We start from the raw sequence: 15638 nt of genomic DNA on the forward strand, positions 1-15638 counted from the left end.
CATTATTCCATATCATTTCTGTTCTCTGAGATCTGTACCCTCTGCTTTAGCTGAGTACTTTGTTGAAGTCTTTCTTCAGCCTTGAGTGAAATCATGCTTTCAGTCTTCAGATTTCCTTTGCAGGACCCTCTTATTTTGGGGCAGGAAGAAGAGAAAGATTTTTGTAATAGAATGGTCACGAAGAGAGGACATTCCAGATGGTAGTGTCACAGGGCTGGGGAGAGGAATTTTCAAAATGTAAATCCCATCAAATGCCAAAGAGAAACTTGGGGCAAATAAAGAAATTTGGGGTTTTGTAATTACCAGGTCAGAAGTAACCATGGAAAGTGGAGTTCCAGTAGCATGGGAGGATGAGAATTCAGTGGCAGGGATGGAGGGCTGAGTGAGTGAGACCTGGAGGCTGCACGCACAGCCCCCCTCTCTGGGGAGTCAGGGCTGGTCCCTGTCCAGGGCAGCCCGTTTCCTAGATGACCACTCATGGTACGATGTGGACCCTCCCAGGTGGGGACTTGCTTGGTTTGGAATCATCTGTGTATCTGAGTGAGGTCGCCAGCTCCCCGAACACAGAAGAGATAGACCTGCTTTGGTGCTCTCATGCTGACTTCTGGTTTTATGCTGCAGAGTTGGGTAGATCCCCAGTGAAGAGGCAGGCGGTGCATGTAGAATTACATATGGTTCTAAATTTAATTCATTTAAATCACCAAATGCATGAGCCTTCACTGTTGTGATGAATTTTTAACGTACCTTGAGCAAGCCTTCTAGAATTTTGCATTCTCTCTGATGCCTGACCATTTTAAAGTGAAACATTCTTTAGAATTTCCTAGTGTTTGTCTAGTTCATCAGAAGAGTAGAACATAGTCCAGAACCTAAATTATTCATGTGCTGCTTTATGCACCTTACATTGCAGGCACAGCAGAATCATGCTACACGTTGTCTTTAAAATGTACTCATTGTGGCTGTCAGATTTCTTTATATGGTAGCTTTCTCCAGAAAATCTAGTTCTACTGATTTTATTTAGCAGTGAATCATATTTGCTCAGATGGGGGTTCTGTGCTGTTGACTGATAATTGTTTCTGGCATAAGATGAAATGGGAAAAAAAATCTGCATTCCAATTTGATTGCCCCTTTTCTGTAAATGCAGTGAAAGTCTATATCACTTTTATTTGCCCTTGAAACAGAGTGAAATAATGGTTATAACGTGCTTTGTAAAGAATAAGATTACTCTCACTATGTCATTATCGGTCTTAAGAACTGAACGTGGTGGAGCACTTCAGGTGTCATCATCCTCGAGTTTGAATTTTAACTCTAGAGATAATTTAGGTGTGTGACCTCGGACGGATGACTTCACGTCTGTGATCCTTGGGTATCTGTGAAAACGAGGGGCAGGGATTGGGACTTCGGGGCCTCCTAGTAGTATGGTACTTAAGAGGTAAGGGCATCAGTCTCACAACCTGGGCAAGGGATAGGCCTGAGAGTAAGTATACCACATCCTGCCCGCCACGGAGAACACAGAGATGATTCTGGGGGCCCGGGAGGGAGAACCTTGATGCAGTGGGTAACTGCTGTTTTCCCTGTCTCAGTTTTCAGTTTCCTTCATCTTTATATGTGTGTTTCTTTTCCTCATATACATAATGTTTTGTCCTGTCCTTCGTTGTGTTCTTTGTCATCGTTTCCATTTCACTTTCCTTGTGTTTCATTCCTGTATCTTTCTTGTTTAGACCAAGTGGAGCACGCAGCTGGCAGAGCCTCTGTGTAGGACCCTTCAGGAACCTGATGGTAAGTGCACACGTGTACTTACCAGGCTCGCAGCGGCTCTGCCGGACCAGTTCTCCAGGCACCTCCTGCCTCGCAGCCAGAAACTAACACATCCCCCTCCCTGTGTAGAAGTCCTTTCAGGTTGTCTTTGGTGATAAGTTTTTTTTTCTTTTAATTTGATTACATATAGAACAGAAACCAAGCATCAGGCGGGGAAATGTATTGATACAAGGAATCATGCAGCTTCCACCAGCTGTTAGTACGCTCTTTGGCTCTGAGTGACCCCAGGCAGACCCCAGTGTGAGTCAGGGTGCCCAGGTTCCAACTTCTGTCCTGTCACAGACTTGCCGATCAGTCCCCCTGGGACCCTGGTCTTCAGTTTCTGTCACAAAATCGCAGATAGGACAGGTGATTTCAGTAGCCCCTTCATCTCTAGTCCACGGTCCTAATTAGAAGTAACTCGAGTGTTAGATGGTTCTAACAGAGACTGAGAAAATCATTTCACGTATCAGACAATCTCGGTTCCCTGGATGGGTGGTAATTGGATTCATGACAGACTCATTTCTTTCGTAAGCTAAGTCTGTCGTGCTCATCAGGCACATAGGAGGTAAGTTTAATTGTCCATTCCTTAGCTTTTAGAATCGATTTATCAGTGTTACTCAGACACTTTAAAAGTTGTAATGAGTGTGTAGACAGCAGAGCCCCGTGTGTCTCTGGTGACCTGTGTTGTGTTGGTTCAGCCCAGTGGTTCTTAACCTGGAGGGACACTTCCTCCCGTTTTTGGTGAGACCTTTGTCCGTGTCACAACTAGAAGGAGGGGGATGCTATTGGCACCTAGTGGGTGGCGGTCAGGGGTGCTGCTGGGCATCCTCCGGTGATGCCTTGGACAGCCGCACGACAGAGTGTGGTCAGGTCCTGAGTGTCGGCTGTGCTGCGGTCGAGACGCCCTGGGACTGCGGCAGCCTGTGGTGGGTACTCTTGTTCGTCCTTGAATGGGATGCTCAGGTCCCTACTGCACGTGGCTTCTCTTCAACAGGACATCAGGGTTTCCTGGTCACGGTTTTTAGAGAGGAGGTTGGGGAGGGTTTGGGAGGAGTGGCAAAGCTTCTCACACTGATTGTGTTTGGAGAGTCCAGAAATAGACGTTTGATATTAAGTATCAGCTAGGTGTTCTAACATTGTTTTTATGCAAGGAAAAAAACTCAGAATAGCACCTTTACCTTTTAGTTATGTGATTTTATCCTTAGTACATATTAACAAATGGTATTATTAAAGTTATGCTTTGTTTTATTGCAAATCTAGAAATTTTATTTATTTCTCTATTTCATATAGGCTGGTTTACTCTTTTTGTACAACCTGCTTACCAGCTTCATAGACTGCTTGAGACGTTGCAGAAAAAATTTTGAATTGCTTTTGTAAGGGATCGTATTATAACAAATCAACATCTGTTTTTCTGTTACATTTAACTGTGTATCTTTTAATTGAAAAGTAAGGTTTATGCATAAGAGGGAGGATTTAGACCTCCATTTTTATTTTATTTTGAAAGTTCATACCTGTACAAAGTAGAAAGTAAAAGGTTAGTAAGAAGGGGTCATAGCCTTTGGCTTGTTTGGGGTACCTGTGGTGGTACTGATGTCTTATGACAATTTGGGGGTTTTGATCCAGGGAAAAACCTTTCTGAACATAACTTTTGAATCCAGTGTCTGAGGGCCCTTTACGTGAACCTCATGAGACATGAACGGCAGTACTGGAGCAGTTATGCTGGAACCAGGTAATCATTTATGTTACCTGCATTGTTTGCTACCAGTAGTCTTGGATTCACTGAGCATCTCACACAGGGAAGAGCGTGTGTCATAGTGAGGATAAGGAAACTGGCTGGATCCAGATTCCCTTAAACACGACTGGGTTTCTCAAGGCCTTTGTTAACAGATTTGAGCGAAGTGCTGTTAAGTTGACTAAAGGAGAAAGACTTGAAAGAGGAGGTTACGTCTCACGACATGAAAAGGTGGTTTCATGTCCTTGCCCCGTGCAGCAGGGATTGGTTTATAGCCCCTTCCACCTGGAGACACAACTCGGCCGTCTCCGTGCAGACTCCTGTTTCCACCAAAGCATGGTTCCAGTGAAGTGTGTGCCTGTGTCCTCAGTTCCCCTTCAAGCTGCCTTTAGAAATGAATGGATTGGCATGTTACCAGGAATTTGAGAGAAGTTCTTATATAGTTGCAGAAAACATCTGTGCTTTTTATGGACTGAAGAATCAGGGACTTGAAACGGTATTTTAGAATTTACTTTTTAAGACTAACAAGTTAAATGGCTGCTTATTAAGTATTTTATACTTTTTTTCCTGTGCATTTCTCAAATATTTATCAAAGTCTGGTGGTGGTTTTTAGGCTTAATATTTGCTTTGTATCATGACTGATGTTTCTGTGTTTAATCTTTGTGATCTTTGCAGTGATGATATTTTGTGTCTCTGACCTCATTTTTACCTATTGTCTACATTTTAGTTAGTTATGCTCTTCTGTAGTGATTCTCTGTTCTGGAAAATGCCATTTTCCAGAAGCTATGAGTGTGGTTTCTCATTTGTCATTTTACTAAATCAGAGATAAAGCTGGCAAGAGGCTTGTTCTGAAAGAGAAAGGACAGCTCCGAGAGCGACTGAACCCTGGTCGAGGAGAGCACTGCAGAAAGAGAAGGAAAGGTTTAGGACCGATCAGTAGGAACTTACTCTGAATCTGAAAGCTGAAAAAACAAAAGCTACTAGGAATAAGAAACATAGAATTTAAAAAATGGAAAAGTCACAAATTCTGATTAAGTCCCCCAAAGACTGAGCTCCCCAGCCTTCAGTGTTAGTGCTTCTGTAGAGAAGTTCTGTAGAGAGTTGTTGATCCACATGGAATATCTCGGTGACTTTCGTCCATTGCTCCAACTTGTCAGAAATGTGTTGCATTTAATCTTATCTTCTGGACTGTGTTATCACTTGGAATGCAGTTAATGTTTCCTGACTTCCATTCTCTGAATTGTTAATGAAATATTGAATTGTACTGGGCCTCGAGTCACGTCCCTCAGGACCCTCGGAGTGCCGTGCCGGCCGACAGTGAATTATTCATAATCACTCTGCTTTTGATATTTGAGCCCTTGTGCATGGGTTGCCCTTGCAATTCAGCATCATCTCGGCTTCTGTTGTTTTACTTTGACAATTCTGGATAATCTTATCTTAACTAAAAGGGCCCCAGGTTATACCATGTTGTTTGTCTCTAATGTGCTGCTTACGAATAACCAGACTTCTGCCAGTTCCTATTACTTGTGTGGTGTTGAAATGTAGTGCCATTATCTGATTTGCCTTGCACATCAGTATTGTTAACTTTTCTAGAATATTAGTTTGATAACTATTATAGCTATGAGAGGAACTGATTGATGCCCAAGATTCTCAAAAATGCAGGATTTATAAGTTCTTTTCTTTGACATGACTTAAAAGTTTTCGTTTTCATCATCTGTTTCTTTCTTTAGATATCTGAAGTGTTAATGACTTAGAAATCTGCAGGGTGCTATGTTTGGATTAGTAATTGTCTCCTTCAGGAATTCAGGATAATGGTGATGGAATGAACGAACAAACAAACAAATAAATAAATACTGTGTTTCAGGGAAGAAAAAATCCCAGGAAAATAAAAACAAAGCAAACAAAACTGAAGACATACTGCTGAAGACAAGTGAGCCAGATTCTACCCTTGCAAATATGAGAGATTCTGTGGAAGGTAAGCCTGGGGGTTGGGCTTGTATGATTCGGGTGTGTATTGCCAGCTCCTTTAACTTTGTATCTCCTTGGAATGCCCTTCTGAGACTCATCTGAGAGCCATAAAGGGTTAAACAGCAAAAAGGCCACCTAAATTTGGTGTGGCCAGCTGAGCCTTCCACATCCCACCTTCTCTTCAAAAAAATCATTGAAGCCCTTCCTTGTTAAAAATGAAGATATTTCTGGGTAAAATAAAACATACTATATGATTACATTTATAAATAATCTGTAAAGTACCAAACCATCAAAACAAGTCTATGGTGATAGAAGTCAGATTGGCAGGGACACGAGGCTTCTGGGTGCTGGTACTGATCCGTCACTGAGCTGGGGGTGGACGTGACAGTGTGTTTACTTTGTAAATATCTGATCTTGCTATATACTTCTGATTTACACACTTTATATATGTTTTGCCCTTCAATCAAAAATTCACTTAAAAATAGCAAACACCTTTGATTTTATACATCAGAATGAAAAGTGTGTAGAATGAAAAGTATTTCTGTTTTTTGGTTAGAATTTAAACTCCCCCTTTATCTCTTTTGTGTTTCTTCCCACAAGATTTTCTTCGTTATAGCCCCTTCTGGGAATTAGTATTCTCGGCCCTCCATGATCTTAGAATCCCCAGAGAGGTGGATTGAGAGGTCCTCAGGGAGGCAGGTTGTCCTGTGCTTGCTGGGGTTCAGGCACCGTACTGAGACTATTTCCATTAGAAGTGAGGGAGGTGTGTCTTCATTTGTCATGTGGCGGATTTATGCAGAGACTGGAGCTTGCCCAAGAGTTGTTCGTAGTGATGCAAATAAGCAAATTTTAAAATACAGGCTGTGACTTTGAGAAAACATTTGCAGAGAAAATAACCCAATAAAATATTGCAGATGCCTTTTATAATCATTTTATTAGCCCTGTTTGTGGGGATGACATTCGTAAAGGATTGTAATTTTCTGTGGCATCGTATGAAGCAAGAATAGACAGGTTTATTTCCCAGAGCCTTATTAAAACTAAGTCCTGCCTGCTGATAGCAGGTTTGCCAAGACATTTGTTTGAATAAGAACAATAAGAAAAATACTAAAGAACCTTATTGCCTTTAGTGGCAAAATTAAAAAAAAAAAAAATCCAGTAGATCCCCCCTCCCTCCCTGCTTCAGTAATTCAGGAGTTATATTTTCCTGATACAACATCAGGTCCTATGAAAAAAGATACTTAACATTCACCTGTTTGTGAAACAGCTGGTCAGTATTCCACTGGTTCTGTACTGTATGGTGGCTAGCTTCTCCTGAATGTTCTGTGTGGTCCCCAGAAAGTGGACTATATGCTGAGCAAACAGTCTGGACTCTTCCTTGTGCTTCCCAAACCTTCCTTTATGTTTAAAACTCACCAGGCCTCCCCCGGCGTGTGGGCGCACTCCGGTTCATAGAGTCGCGCACGTTTTGGTTCATACTAACTTTGGACAGTTTTAAACCTGGGATGGTTTACTTGTCTTAGAAATAATTTTTTTTCATTATGAGAAACCACGCATTTTGGCTGAAAATGAACTCTATATTTTTGAGCCTTAGAGGTGTTACTTTCATTTCTGTTGTCTCATTATGACTTTTTTTTTTTTTAAAGCAGTATCCTGTGTCTTTGTTGAAAATGTATTTTAAAAGGAAGTTAGTTCCTAATTTGAAATACCACCGTCAAATGACTGGTCTCCCAGTTAGTGGAAGGCTCATGGGATTTAAGAAATTTGGGGGAGAGAAGGCTGGCGTCTAGTTAGAGGCAGAAACCTCACTGCTAGTGGATGTAGTGGAAGGTAGAAGTGGGACCGATGCTCCTAGGAAACAGCAGTGGGGCGAGGCTGAGTCACTGGGCTTGTGCCAGTGCCTGCCTGTGCGGTGCTGGGAAGGCCTGGCCTTTTTCACCCCTCCTTGTCCCCTGTATCCAGGCGGTCACCAAGTCTGTTACCAGGATTCTTGTATCGACAATCGGGCCACTTTTTTCTGCCTCTTCTGTTTCTTTCCTTTTGCATCTCAGTGTAGGCGGCCGCCATCCTCTCCCTTCTTATGCCACCGCATCAGTACTGGTTTTCTGCCTCCTCCCAGTCCCTTAATCCACACTGCAGCCAGTCTCCCAAATGGCGCTCTTCTACTTGAAAGTGTCTTAGTGGCTCCTGTTGCCCCCGGCTAAGTCCATACTAGTCTCCAGTGTGCTGCATGTTTGGGCTCCTCCTGCTTGCTTTCCCTCTTCTGTCCTGGCCTTCAGTTTCCACCTGCTCAGTGCTTTCTCTGAGGAGCCTTCCCTGGTTAACCAAGCCGCTGGGTATTCCTCGTGTGCTTCTGTAGCAGCACGTGCTTCCCCGACATGCGTGACTTCATGCATTTTCATAGTGTGGTGGGCTTGCCTAGCTCCTGTGAAGTGGAGCTCCATAATGATAAAGACCTTGATGGTCCACTCACCTGGTCTTGATGAAGGGCACTCATTTGTCCGGTGGAGGGGAAGACCCTGTTCCTAGGGCCAGGAGAAGTGGGAGCAGCTGTGCTTCTCCTCCGGCACCTAACTCTTCGGGAGCCTGCGGCAAAGGGGTGTAACTCAGCAGACACGGACGTGGAGCTCCAGTGCTCTGTGACAGCTCCTGCCGTGGAGCCCTTGCTGCCCTCCCTCTCCTTCCAGCCGCCACCCCGTTTCTCTGCTCTCCTTTACAGCTATACTACAGAGAGTCACCTGTAGTCTCCTGTCTCCCCCTCCTCCTCCCGTTCTCTCCTGAACTCCATTAGGCGTTTGTCCCCACCACTCCTCAAAACCTGTCATGACGACCACCACACCTCCACCTTGTAAATGGAATGCTCGGTTCTCAGTCTGCATCCTGCCCAGCCCACCAGCAGTTCTGGGCGCAGCTGACCCCCTCTCCTTGAAGCCTTTACTTAGTTTAAGGGCCCCCGCTCTCTCGGCTCTCCAGATACCTCCCTGGCCATTCCTCTAACCCCTAGGTACCAGAGTCAGCGGGGGTCACGGTCTTTCCTTCCGAGGACAGGTGACCTCGTCCAGGCCGAGGCTTCAAGTGCCATTTCTGGTCTGAGGGTATTTCCAGGCTTAGCCTCTTTGTCAAACCCCACTCACGTGTAACTACTTAATCTGTTTTCTTGGGTATCTGTCAGGTACCTCAAGCCTCAGCACATCCAAAGTAGACTCCAGTCTCCCACCAGAACACAGAGATGCCCACAGACCAAACTTACCTTCCCTCAGTCTGATACAGCCTGGTGATCAGGTTCACTGCAGTCACTGTGGCATCGTCCTTGACATACACACCCCCCACCTCACACTCCACAGTCCACAAGCCCATCTGGTCACCTTCATCCCCAAGATACATCCAGAGTCTGAGCGCTTGCCATCCTCTTCCCCCGCCAGCCCTTCCCCCGGAGGCTGTTGCAGCCTCCTCTCCTGCCTCCCTGCCTCCCCCTGTCTACCTAGAGCCAGGGTTCTGTCTTCCTCGGAGCAGCTGGGCTGATGCTCTTGCATTTCAGTTAGGCGTGTTTCTCGGTGACAACTTTCTGGTAGCCCCCTGTTTTCACTCGGAGTAAAGGCCAGCAGCCCACGAGTTTCTGCCTGAGCCAGCCCCATCTCCTGCTCTCCTCCCTCCCCCCCACCCTCGGGTCCCCTGGCCTGAACTTCCTTGCCGTTCCTTGAACTCAGAGCTCACGCACTCGCCATTTCCTCTGTCCAGGGGCTTCTCTCCCTCAGATATTTGCGTGACTCATTTTCTTTACATCTTTGCTCACCTGTCAGTGAGTCCTTCCCTGACCCCCTGTGTACCGTTTACCTCAGATTGCGCTGGGCTGGGTTTCTCCTGGGTGCAGAGACTCAGAAGTGACTTCAGATTTCTCTTTCCTTCTCTGAGTGCTCCTGAGTTCTCAGTAATTTAATTAGGCTTGGAAGAGATGATCTATGGAGATACTTGAACAGTTCTGATCACATGACTCTGGAAAATGTGCGAGGTCCAAATATATAATTTTAGTCAGACAAGAGAGAGAATCATTCCGTTTAAGACAGACCACTAAGAATGTAACCTAGTCATATGTTTTGCAATTTCCCTGTTTCAGTTTGGAACCATGAAAAATAGGAATTCACAACTAGTGTCTTGAATTTCAGTATCAGCTACGGCAACACAATTTTAAGCACTACAGTTTCTGTAAACAAAAATACGTTTACAGACCTGTGACTGAACACGGAAAACCTCAGCTCCTCATGGGTGTTGAGGTCATGTTGTGTCTCACTGCCCACCGAGTTGGAGTCGCGCGTACACAGCAGGTGCTCTGTACAAACATCTGTTGAATGCAGGAGACGGATTTATATCCAGCAGAACTTCATATGTGAGAAAGTCAAATAGTTTACCGTGACGCACGGTCTGCCTTACACACCTTAGGGGATAAGAGAAAGAACGTGAATAGTAAGAGTTGATGATAAAGGCTGGTTTTTGCCTCCCGCGCTTTCTAGGTCCCAAAGACGAAGACGAGAAGCCTTCAGCTGCCACCACCGAGCAGCCAGCCGAGCCTCAGGAGGCGGTGAGTCAGGAGGTGCTTCCGGAGCTTGGCACCCCTCCCCCGGCCTGCGAGCCACCGACAGACCCGGACGTGAAGCCAGAGGCAGCAAGTTGTGAGGCCAACGATGTGGAGGAGGAGGAGGAGGAGGAGGAGGAGGAGGATGAGCTGGAGGACGAGGGGGACGAAGCTGCCGTGGTGCCAGATGCAAGTCCCGTGAAAGAGCCAGAGATACGGTGTGACGAGAAGCCGGAAGATTTATTAGAAGAACCGAAATCTATTTCGAAAGAAGTTCTTGAAGACTCTCCAGAGGTGACACCTGTTATCAAAATTCCCAAAGCTAAAGAGGAGGCCAATGGTGATGTGTTTGAAACATTCCTGTTTCCATGTCAGCATTGTGAGAGGAAGTTCACGACCAAACAGGGGCTGGAACGCCACATGCACATCCACATATCTACCATCAACCACGCCTTCAAGTGCAAGTACTGCGGGAAAGCGTTCGGCACCCAGATCAACCGGCGGCGGCACGAGCGGCGCCACGAGGCGGGGTTAAAGCGGAAGCCCAGCCTGCCACTGCCGCCCGCAGAGGACGCGGCCGACGGCCGGGCAGCCGGGGACACCGTCCCCGCCAAAGAGGACGCCACCCCACCCTGTCTTGGGCCAGACTGTCTGATCGTGAACTCAGAGAAAGCGTCCCAAGAAACGGTGGATTCTTCTGTTGCAGAGGAGAGCGGAGAGGCGAAAGAGCTTCACCCCTGCAAATACTGTAAGAAAGTTTTTGGAGCTCACACCAACATGAGGCGGCATCAGCGCAGGGTTCACGAACGCCACCTCATTCCCAAAGGTGTGCGGCGAAAAGGAGGCCTCCCGGATGAGCCGCAGCCCCCGGCCGAGCGGGCCGCCCCAGCCCAGAGTGTCTACGTCCCCAGCACGGAGCCAGAGGAGGAGGGGGAGGCCGACGACGTGTACATCATGGATATATCTAGCAATATCTCTGAAAACTTAAACTACTACATCGACGGTAAAATCCAGACCAGCAGCAGCACCAGTAACTGTGACGTCATTGAGGTGGAGCCCGGCTCGGCGGACTTGTATGGTATCAACTGCCTGCTCACTCCGGTTACGGTGGAGATCACTCAGAGCATAAAGGCCACGCGGGTCCCGGTGACCGACGAGCTCCCTAAAGAGCCTTCCAGCAGCACGAACAGTGAGTCCAAGAAGCGGAGAACGGCCAGTCCTCCCGTGTTACCCAAAATTAAAGCTGAAACCGAGTCCGACCCCACAGCGCCCTCTTGTTCCTTGAGTCTGCCTCTCAGCATATCAACGACAGAGGCGGTGTCTTTCCACAAAGAGAAGAGTGTGTATTTGTCATCGAAGCTCAAGCAGCTCCTCCAAACCCAGGATAAGCTCACTCCTCCTGCAGGGATTTCGGCCCCTGACATACCTAAATTGGGGCCTGTGTGCGTGTCCGCTCCTGCCTCGATGCTGCCTGTGACCTCGAGCAGGTTTAAGAGGCGGACCAGCTCTCCTCCCAGCTCTCCACAGCACAGTCCTGCCCTCCGGGACTTTGGAAAGCCAGGCGATGGGAAGGCCATGTGGACCGAGGCAGTTCTGAGTTCCAAAAAACCCAAATTAGAAAATCATAGCAACTCACCAGCATGGAGTTTGTCTGGGAGAGATGAGAGAGAAGCCGGGAGCCCGCCAGGCTTTGATGAGTATAAAGTGTCTAAAGAGTGGGCAGCTAGCTCTACTTTTAGTAACGTGTGCAACCAGCAGCCGCTGGATTTATCGAGCGGCGTGAAACAGAAGGCCGAGGGTACGGGCAAGACTCCGGTCCAGTGGGAATCTGTGTTAGATCTCAGCGTGCATAAAAAGCCTTGTAGCGACTCTGAAGGCAAGGAATTCAAAGAAAATCATTTGGTGCCACCAGCCTGCAGTGCTGTGAAGAAAAAGAAACCAACCACCTGCATGCTGCAGAGGGTTCTTCTCAATGAGTACAATGGCGTCGACGTGCCTGTAGAAAGTGCCCCCGAGGCGACCAGGAGCCCGAGTCCCTGTAAATCCCTCGACCCCCAACCGGATGCTGACCTTGCTCCCGACCCTGGTTTATCTGCCCCTGCTGTCGGGTGCCCACCTGACGTCTCTCCTTCATCACCTGCCCTGCAGACGCCTTCCCTTTCTTCCGGGCAGCTGCCTCCTCTCTTGACCCCCACAAATCCCTCCTCCCCTCCACCCTGTCCTCCTGTGTTAACCGTTGCCACACCACCCCCTCCACTGCTTCCTACTGTACCTCTCCCAGCCCCCTCGTCCGGGGCATCCCCTCGTCCCTGTCCCTCTCCACTCTCGAATGCCACCGCACAGTCCCCTCTTCCAATTCTCTCCCCGACGGTGTCTCCCTCGCCGTCTCCTGTTCCTTCCGTGGAGCCCCTAATGTCTGCTGCTTCGCCGGGGCCTCCGACACTCTCTTCGTCTTCCTCCTCGTCGTCTTCATCTTCCTTCTCCTCTTCATCCTCCTCCTCTTCCCCTTCCCCACCTCCTCTCTCAGCAGTGTCATCCGTTGTTTCCTCTGGGGATAATCTGGAAGCCTCTCTCCCCATGATATCCTTCAAACAGGAGGAATTAGAGAATGAAGATCTGAAGGCCAGGGAGGAAGCCCAGCCCGCCACTGAGCGGGATGTTGTCCAGGAAACATTCAACAAAAACTTCGTCTGCAACGTCTGTGAATCGCCTTTTCTTTCCATTAAAGATCTAACCAAACATTTATCCGTTCATGCTGAAGAATGGCCCTTGAAATGTGAATTTTGTGTGCAGCTCTTTAAGGCGAAAACTGATTTGTCAGAACATCGCTTTCTGCTTCATGGAGTTGGGAATATCTTTGTGTGTTCGGTTTGTAAAAAAGAATTTGCTTTTTTGTGCAATTTGCAGCAGCACCAGCGAGATCTCCACCCAGATAAGGTGTGCACACACCACGAATTTGAAAGTGGCACCCTGAGGCCCCAGAACTTTACTGATCCCAGCAAAGCCCACGTAGAGCATATGCAGAGCTTGCCAGAAGATCCTTTAGAGACGTCTAAAGAGGAAGAGGAGTTAAACGACTCTTCCGAAGAGCTTTACACAACCATAAAAATAATGGCTTCTGGAATAAAGACGAAAGATCCGGATGTTCGATTGGGTCTCAATCAGCATTATCCAAGCTTTAAACCACCTCCATTTCAGTACCATCACCGAAACCCCCTGGGCATTGGTGTGACAGCCACAAATTTCACTACACACAATATCCCACAGACTTTTACAACCGCCATTCGCTGCACCAAGTGTGGGAAAGGTGTGGACAACATGCCCGAGCTCCACAAACACATCCTGGCATGTGCTTCCGCTAGTGACAAGAAGAGGTATACCCCGAAGAAAAATCCGGTGCCCCTGAAACAGACTGTGCAACCCAAAAACGGTGTGGTGGTTTTGGACAACTCTGGGAAAAATGCCTTCAGACGGATGGGACAGCCCAAAAGACTGAACTTCAGTGTTGAGCTCAGCAAAATGTCCTCAAATAAGCTCAAGTTAAACGCGTTGAAGAAAAAAAACCAGCTCGTCCAGAAAGCCATCCTTCAAAAGAACAAATCTGCGAAGCAGAAGGCCGACCTAAAGAACGCTCCGGAGTCGTCCTCGCACATCTGCCCGTACTGCAACAGGGAGTTCACGTACATCGGGAGCCTGAACAAGCACGCCGCCTTCAGCTGTCCCAAAAAGCCTCTTTCTCCTTCCAAAAAAAAAGTTGCCCACTCGTCCAAGAAAGGCGGACACCCCTCCCCTGCAAGTAGTGACAGAAGCAGCAGCCACCGCAGACGGACGGCGGACACGGAGATCAAGATGCAGAGCACACAGGCGCCTTTGGGCAAGACCAGAGCCCGCAGCTCGGGCCCCGCACAGGTCCCCCTGCCCTCCTCTTCCTTCAGGTCCAAGCAGAATGTTACATTTGCAGCTTCGGTCAAGTCCAAAAAACCAAGCTCCTCTTTAAGGAACTCGAGCCCAATCCGAATGGCCAGAGTGACTCACGGCGAGGGCAAGAAACCCAAAGCCACGGCCAAGACGCGGGCGGCTCAGCTCCCGGGCAGGGCGTCGCGGAGCCTGCACGCGAGGGCGCAGAAGAGCAGGGCTGTCTTACAGAGCAAAGCCGCCTTGGCCAGTAAGAAAAGAACAGACCGCTTCAGTGTCAAATCTAGAGAGCGGAGCGGGGGGCCCATCACCCGAAGCCTGCAGCTGGCAGCTGCTGCCGACCCGAGTGAAAGCAGAAGGGAGGACAGCAGTGGCAAGCAGGAGCTGAAGGACCTCAGGTAAGCCGTGCCTTCCGGGATTGGAGGCGTGCAGCGCTCCGGAGCCGGGGGGCGAGACCGTTGGAAGAAAACACTATCCTTGCCCAATGGCTGTTTTTTTTTCTTTTTCCTGCACAATTTTGACATAAGTGTTTAAAGGAAATAGCAGTTTCTTAAGGTGGGGGCAGGCGTGAGGCAGTCTCAGTGCCTCGGCTGCTGTAGAGACGGATACGTGGCTTTTATGTGAGACCTGGGACTCAGAGTGGTGCCATTTCTTTCATAGGGCCAGTTGTGAATTGAATTTGAAGCCACGTAAAGTTCCCAAAAGCACCCGATGAAAAGATGAAATGTGCTCACACTTTTTCCATGTCTTGGGTGATGTCCCGGTGTCACCGGTATTATTTCCTGATCGTAGATCACTTCTTAGGTGAAGATGGTTCAGGGATTTCATTAAAACCACATTGAATCTTGCTGAGTGTTTCTGTGACTAAAGTGCTTCTCGTACCTGAGACTGCTTTTACCATTCATGCTTTCTGTGACTGTGTTTTAATTTTAAAAACTTGCCTTTTGGTTCAAATAAAAACACCGCACCCAGTTCTTTTTAAAATGCTGCATGTCCCCCCACCCGCTCCCGTCTCCAAGCGTAGGGTTGTTAATACACAGGCCAGACCCGCACAGGAGGAAGGAGAGGGGAGGGTGGTGCTGAGAGCTGGGCAGCGAGGCTGGACACTTAGGTGCTTTCAGGCGTGAGCAGGGACCCAGGACAGATCGTCCCGTTTGTCGCTGCCTTTTTTCCCCCCAGTGGTGAGGTCTGAGCTCATCTGAGGTTGGAGGTGATTTCACTGTTTATTCTATGTTCTTTCTATATGAGGAACTGTTCTTAGCGAAGGGTAGAGACGTAGGGCAGTAGTTAAGTTTGTTACATCAACTTCTGAAACTAAGTTACTTCAAACGTGAGTGGACATTCCTTCTGCTTCCTGAATAATGCCTGCAGGTCCATCTCAGGTGAAGTGATTAATCCTCAGCTAGACTTGCTGCAAAGCATTTTTAAATCTTGTCCTTTCAGAGTGAGCTGCATGGCTCTAGGCTTTCTTGGCTATAACTTTCAGTGTGTCGCAATTCTTTGGTGTGTTTTAAGGAAACAGAATCAGAGTTAACGGGGCGGGGAAGGGGTAGCTGCCATTTGGAGAAGTCACGTGGACTCAGAGATGCTTTATCACTGCTAGGCTGATGAGGTAGCATTCTCGGTGCTGGTGCGCCGTAAGTCCTAGCTAAAGATGTG

The 15638-nt window shown here is 47.8% G+C and overlaps 1 protein-coding gene across 7 annotated transcripts in view; it reads left to right on the top strand.

The window, feature by feature from the left end:
- Window positions 1-15638, top strand: part of PRDM2 (PR/SET domain 2) — a 109141-nt gene that overhangs the window by 63763 nt on the left and 29740 nt on the right. For 5 of the 7 annotated variants that reach the window (XM_032495229.1, XM_032495231.1, XM_032495230.1 and 2 more), the window contains 2 exons: window positions 5394-5504; window positions 10003-14377. The exons of 1 other annotated variant lie outside the window; for it this stretch is intronic. In XM_032495229.1, coding sequence (XP_032351120.1) covers window positions 5394-5504; window positions 10003-14377 — 4486 coding nt within the window. Of the gene's footprint in view, window positions 1-1721; window positions 1777-5393; window positions 5505-10002; window positions 14378-15638 lie in introns of those variants that run through there. One more of the 7 variants, XM_006193756.3, reaches the window with a different exon arrangement.

The sequence above is a fragment of the Camelus ferus genome, chromosome 13, assembly GCF_009834535.1.
Source record: "Camelus ferus isolate YT-003-E chromosome 13, BCGSAC_Cfer_1.0, whole genome shotgun sequence".
Classification (NCBI taxonomy): Eukaryota; Metazoa; Chordata; class Mammalia; order Artiodactyla; family Camelidae; genus Camelus; species Camelus ferus.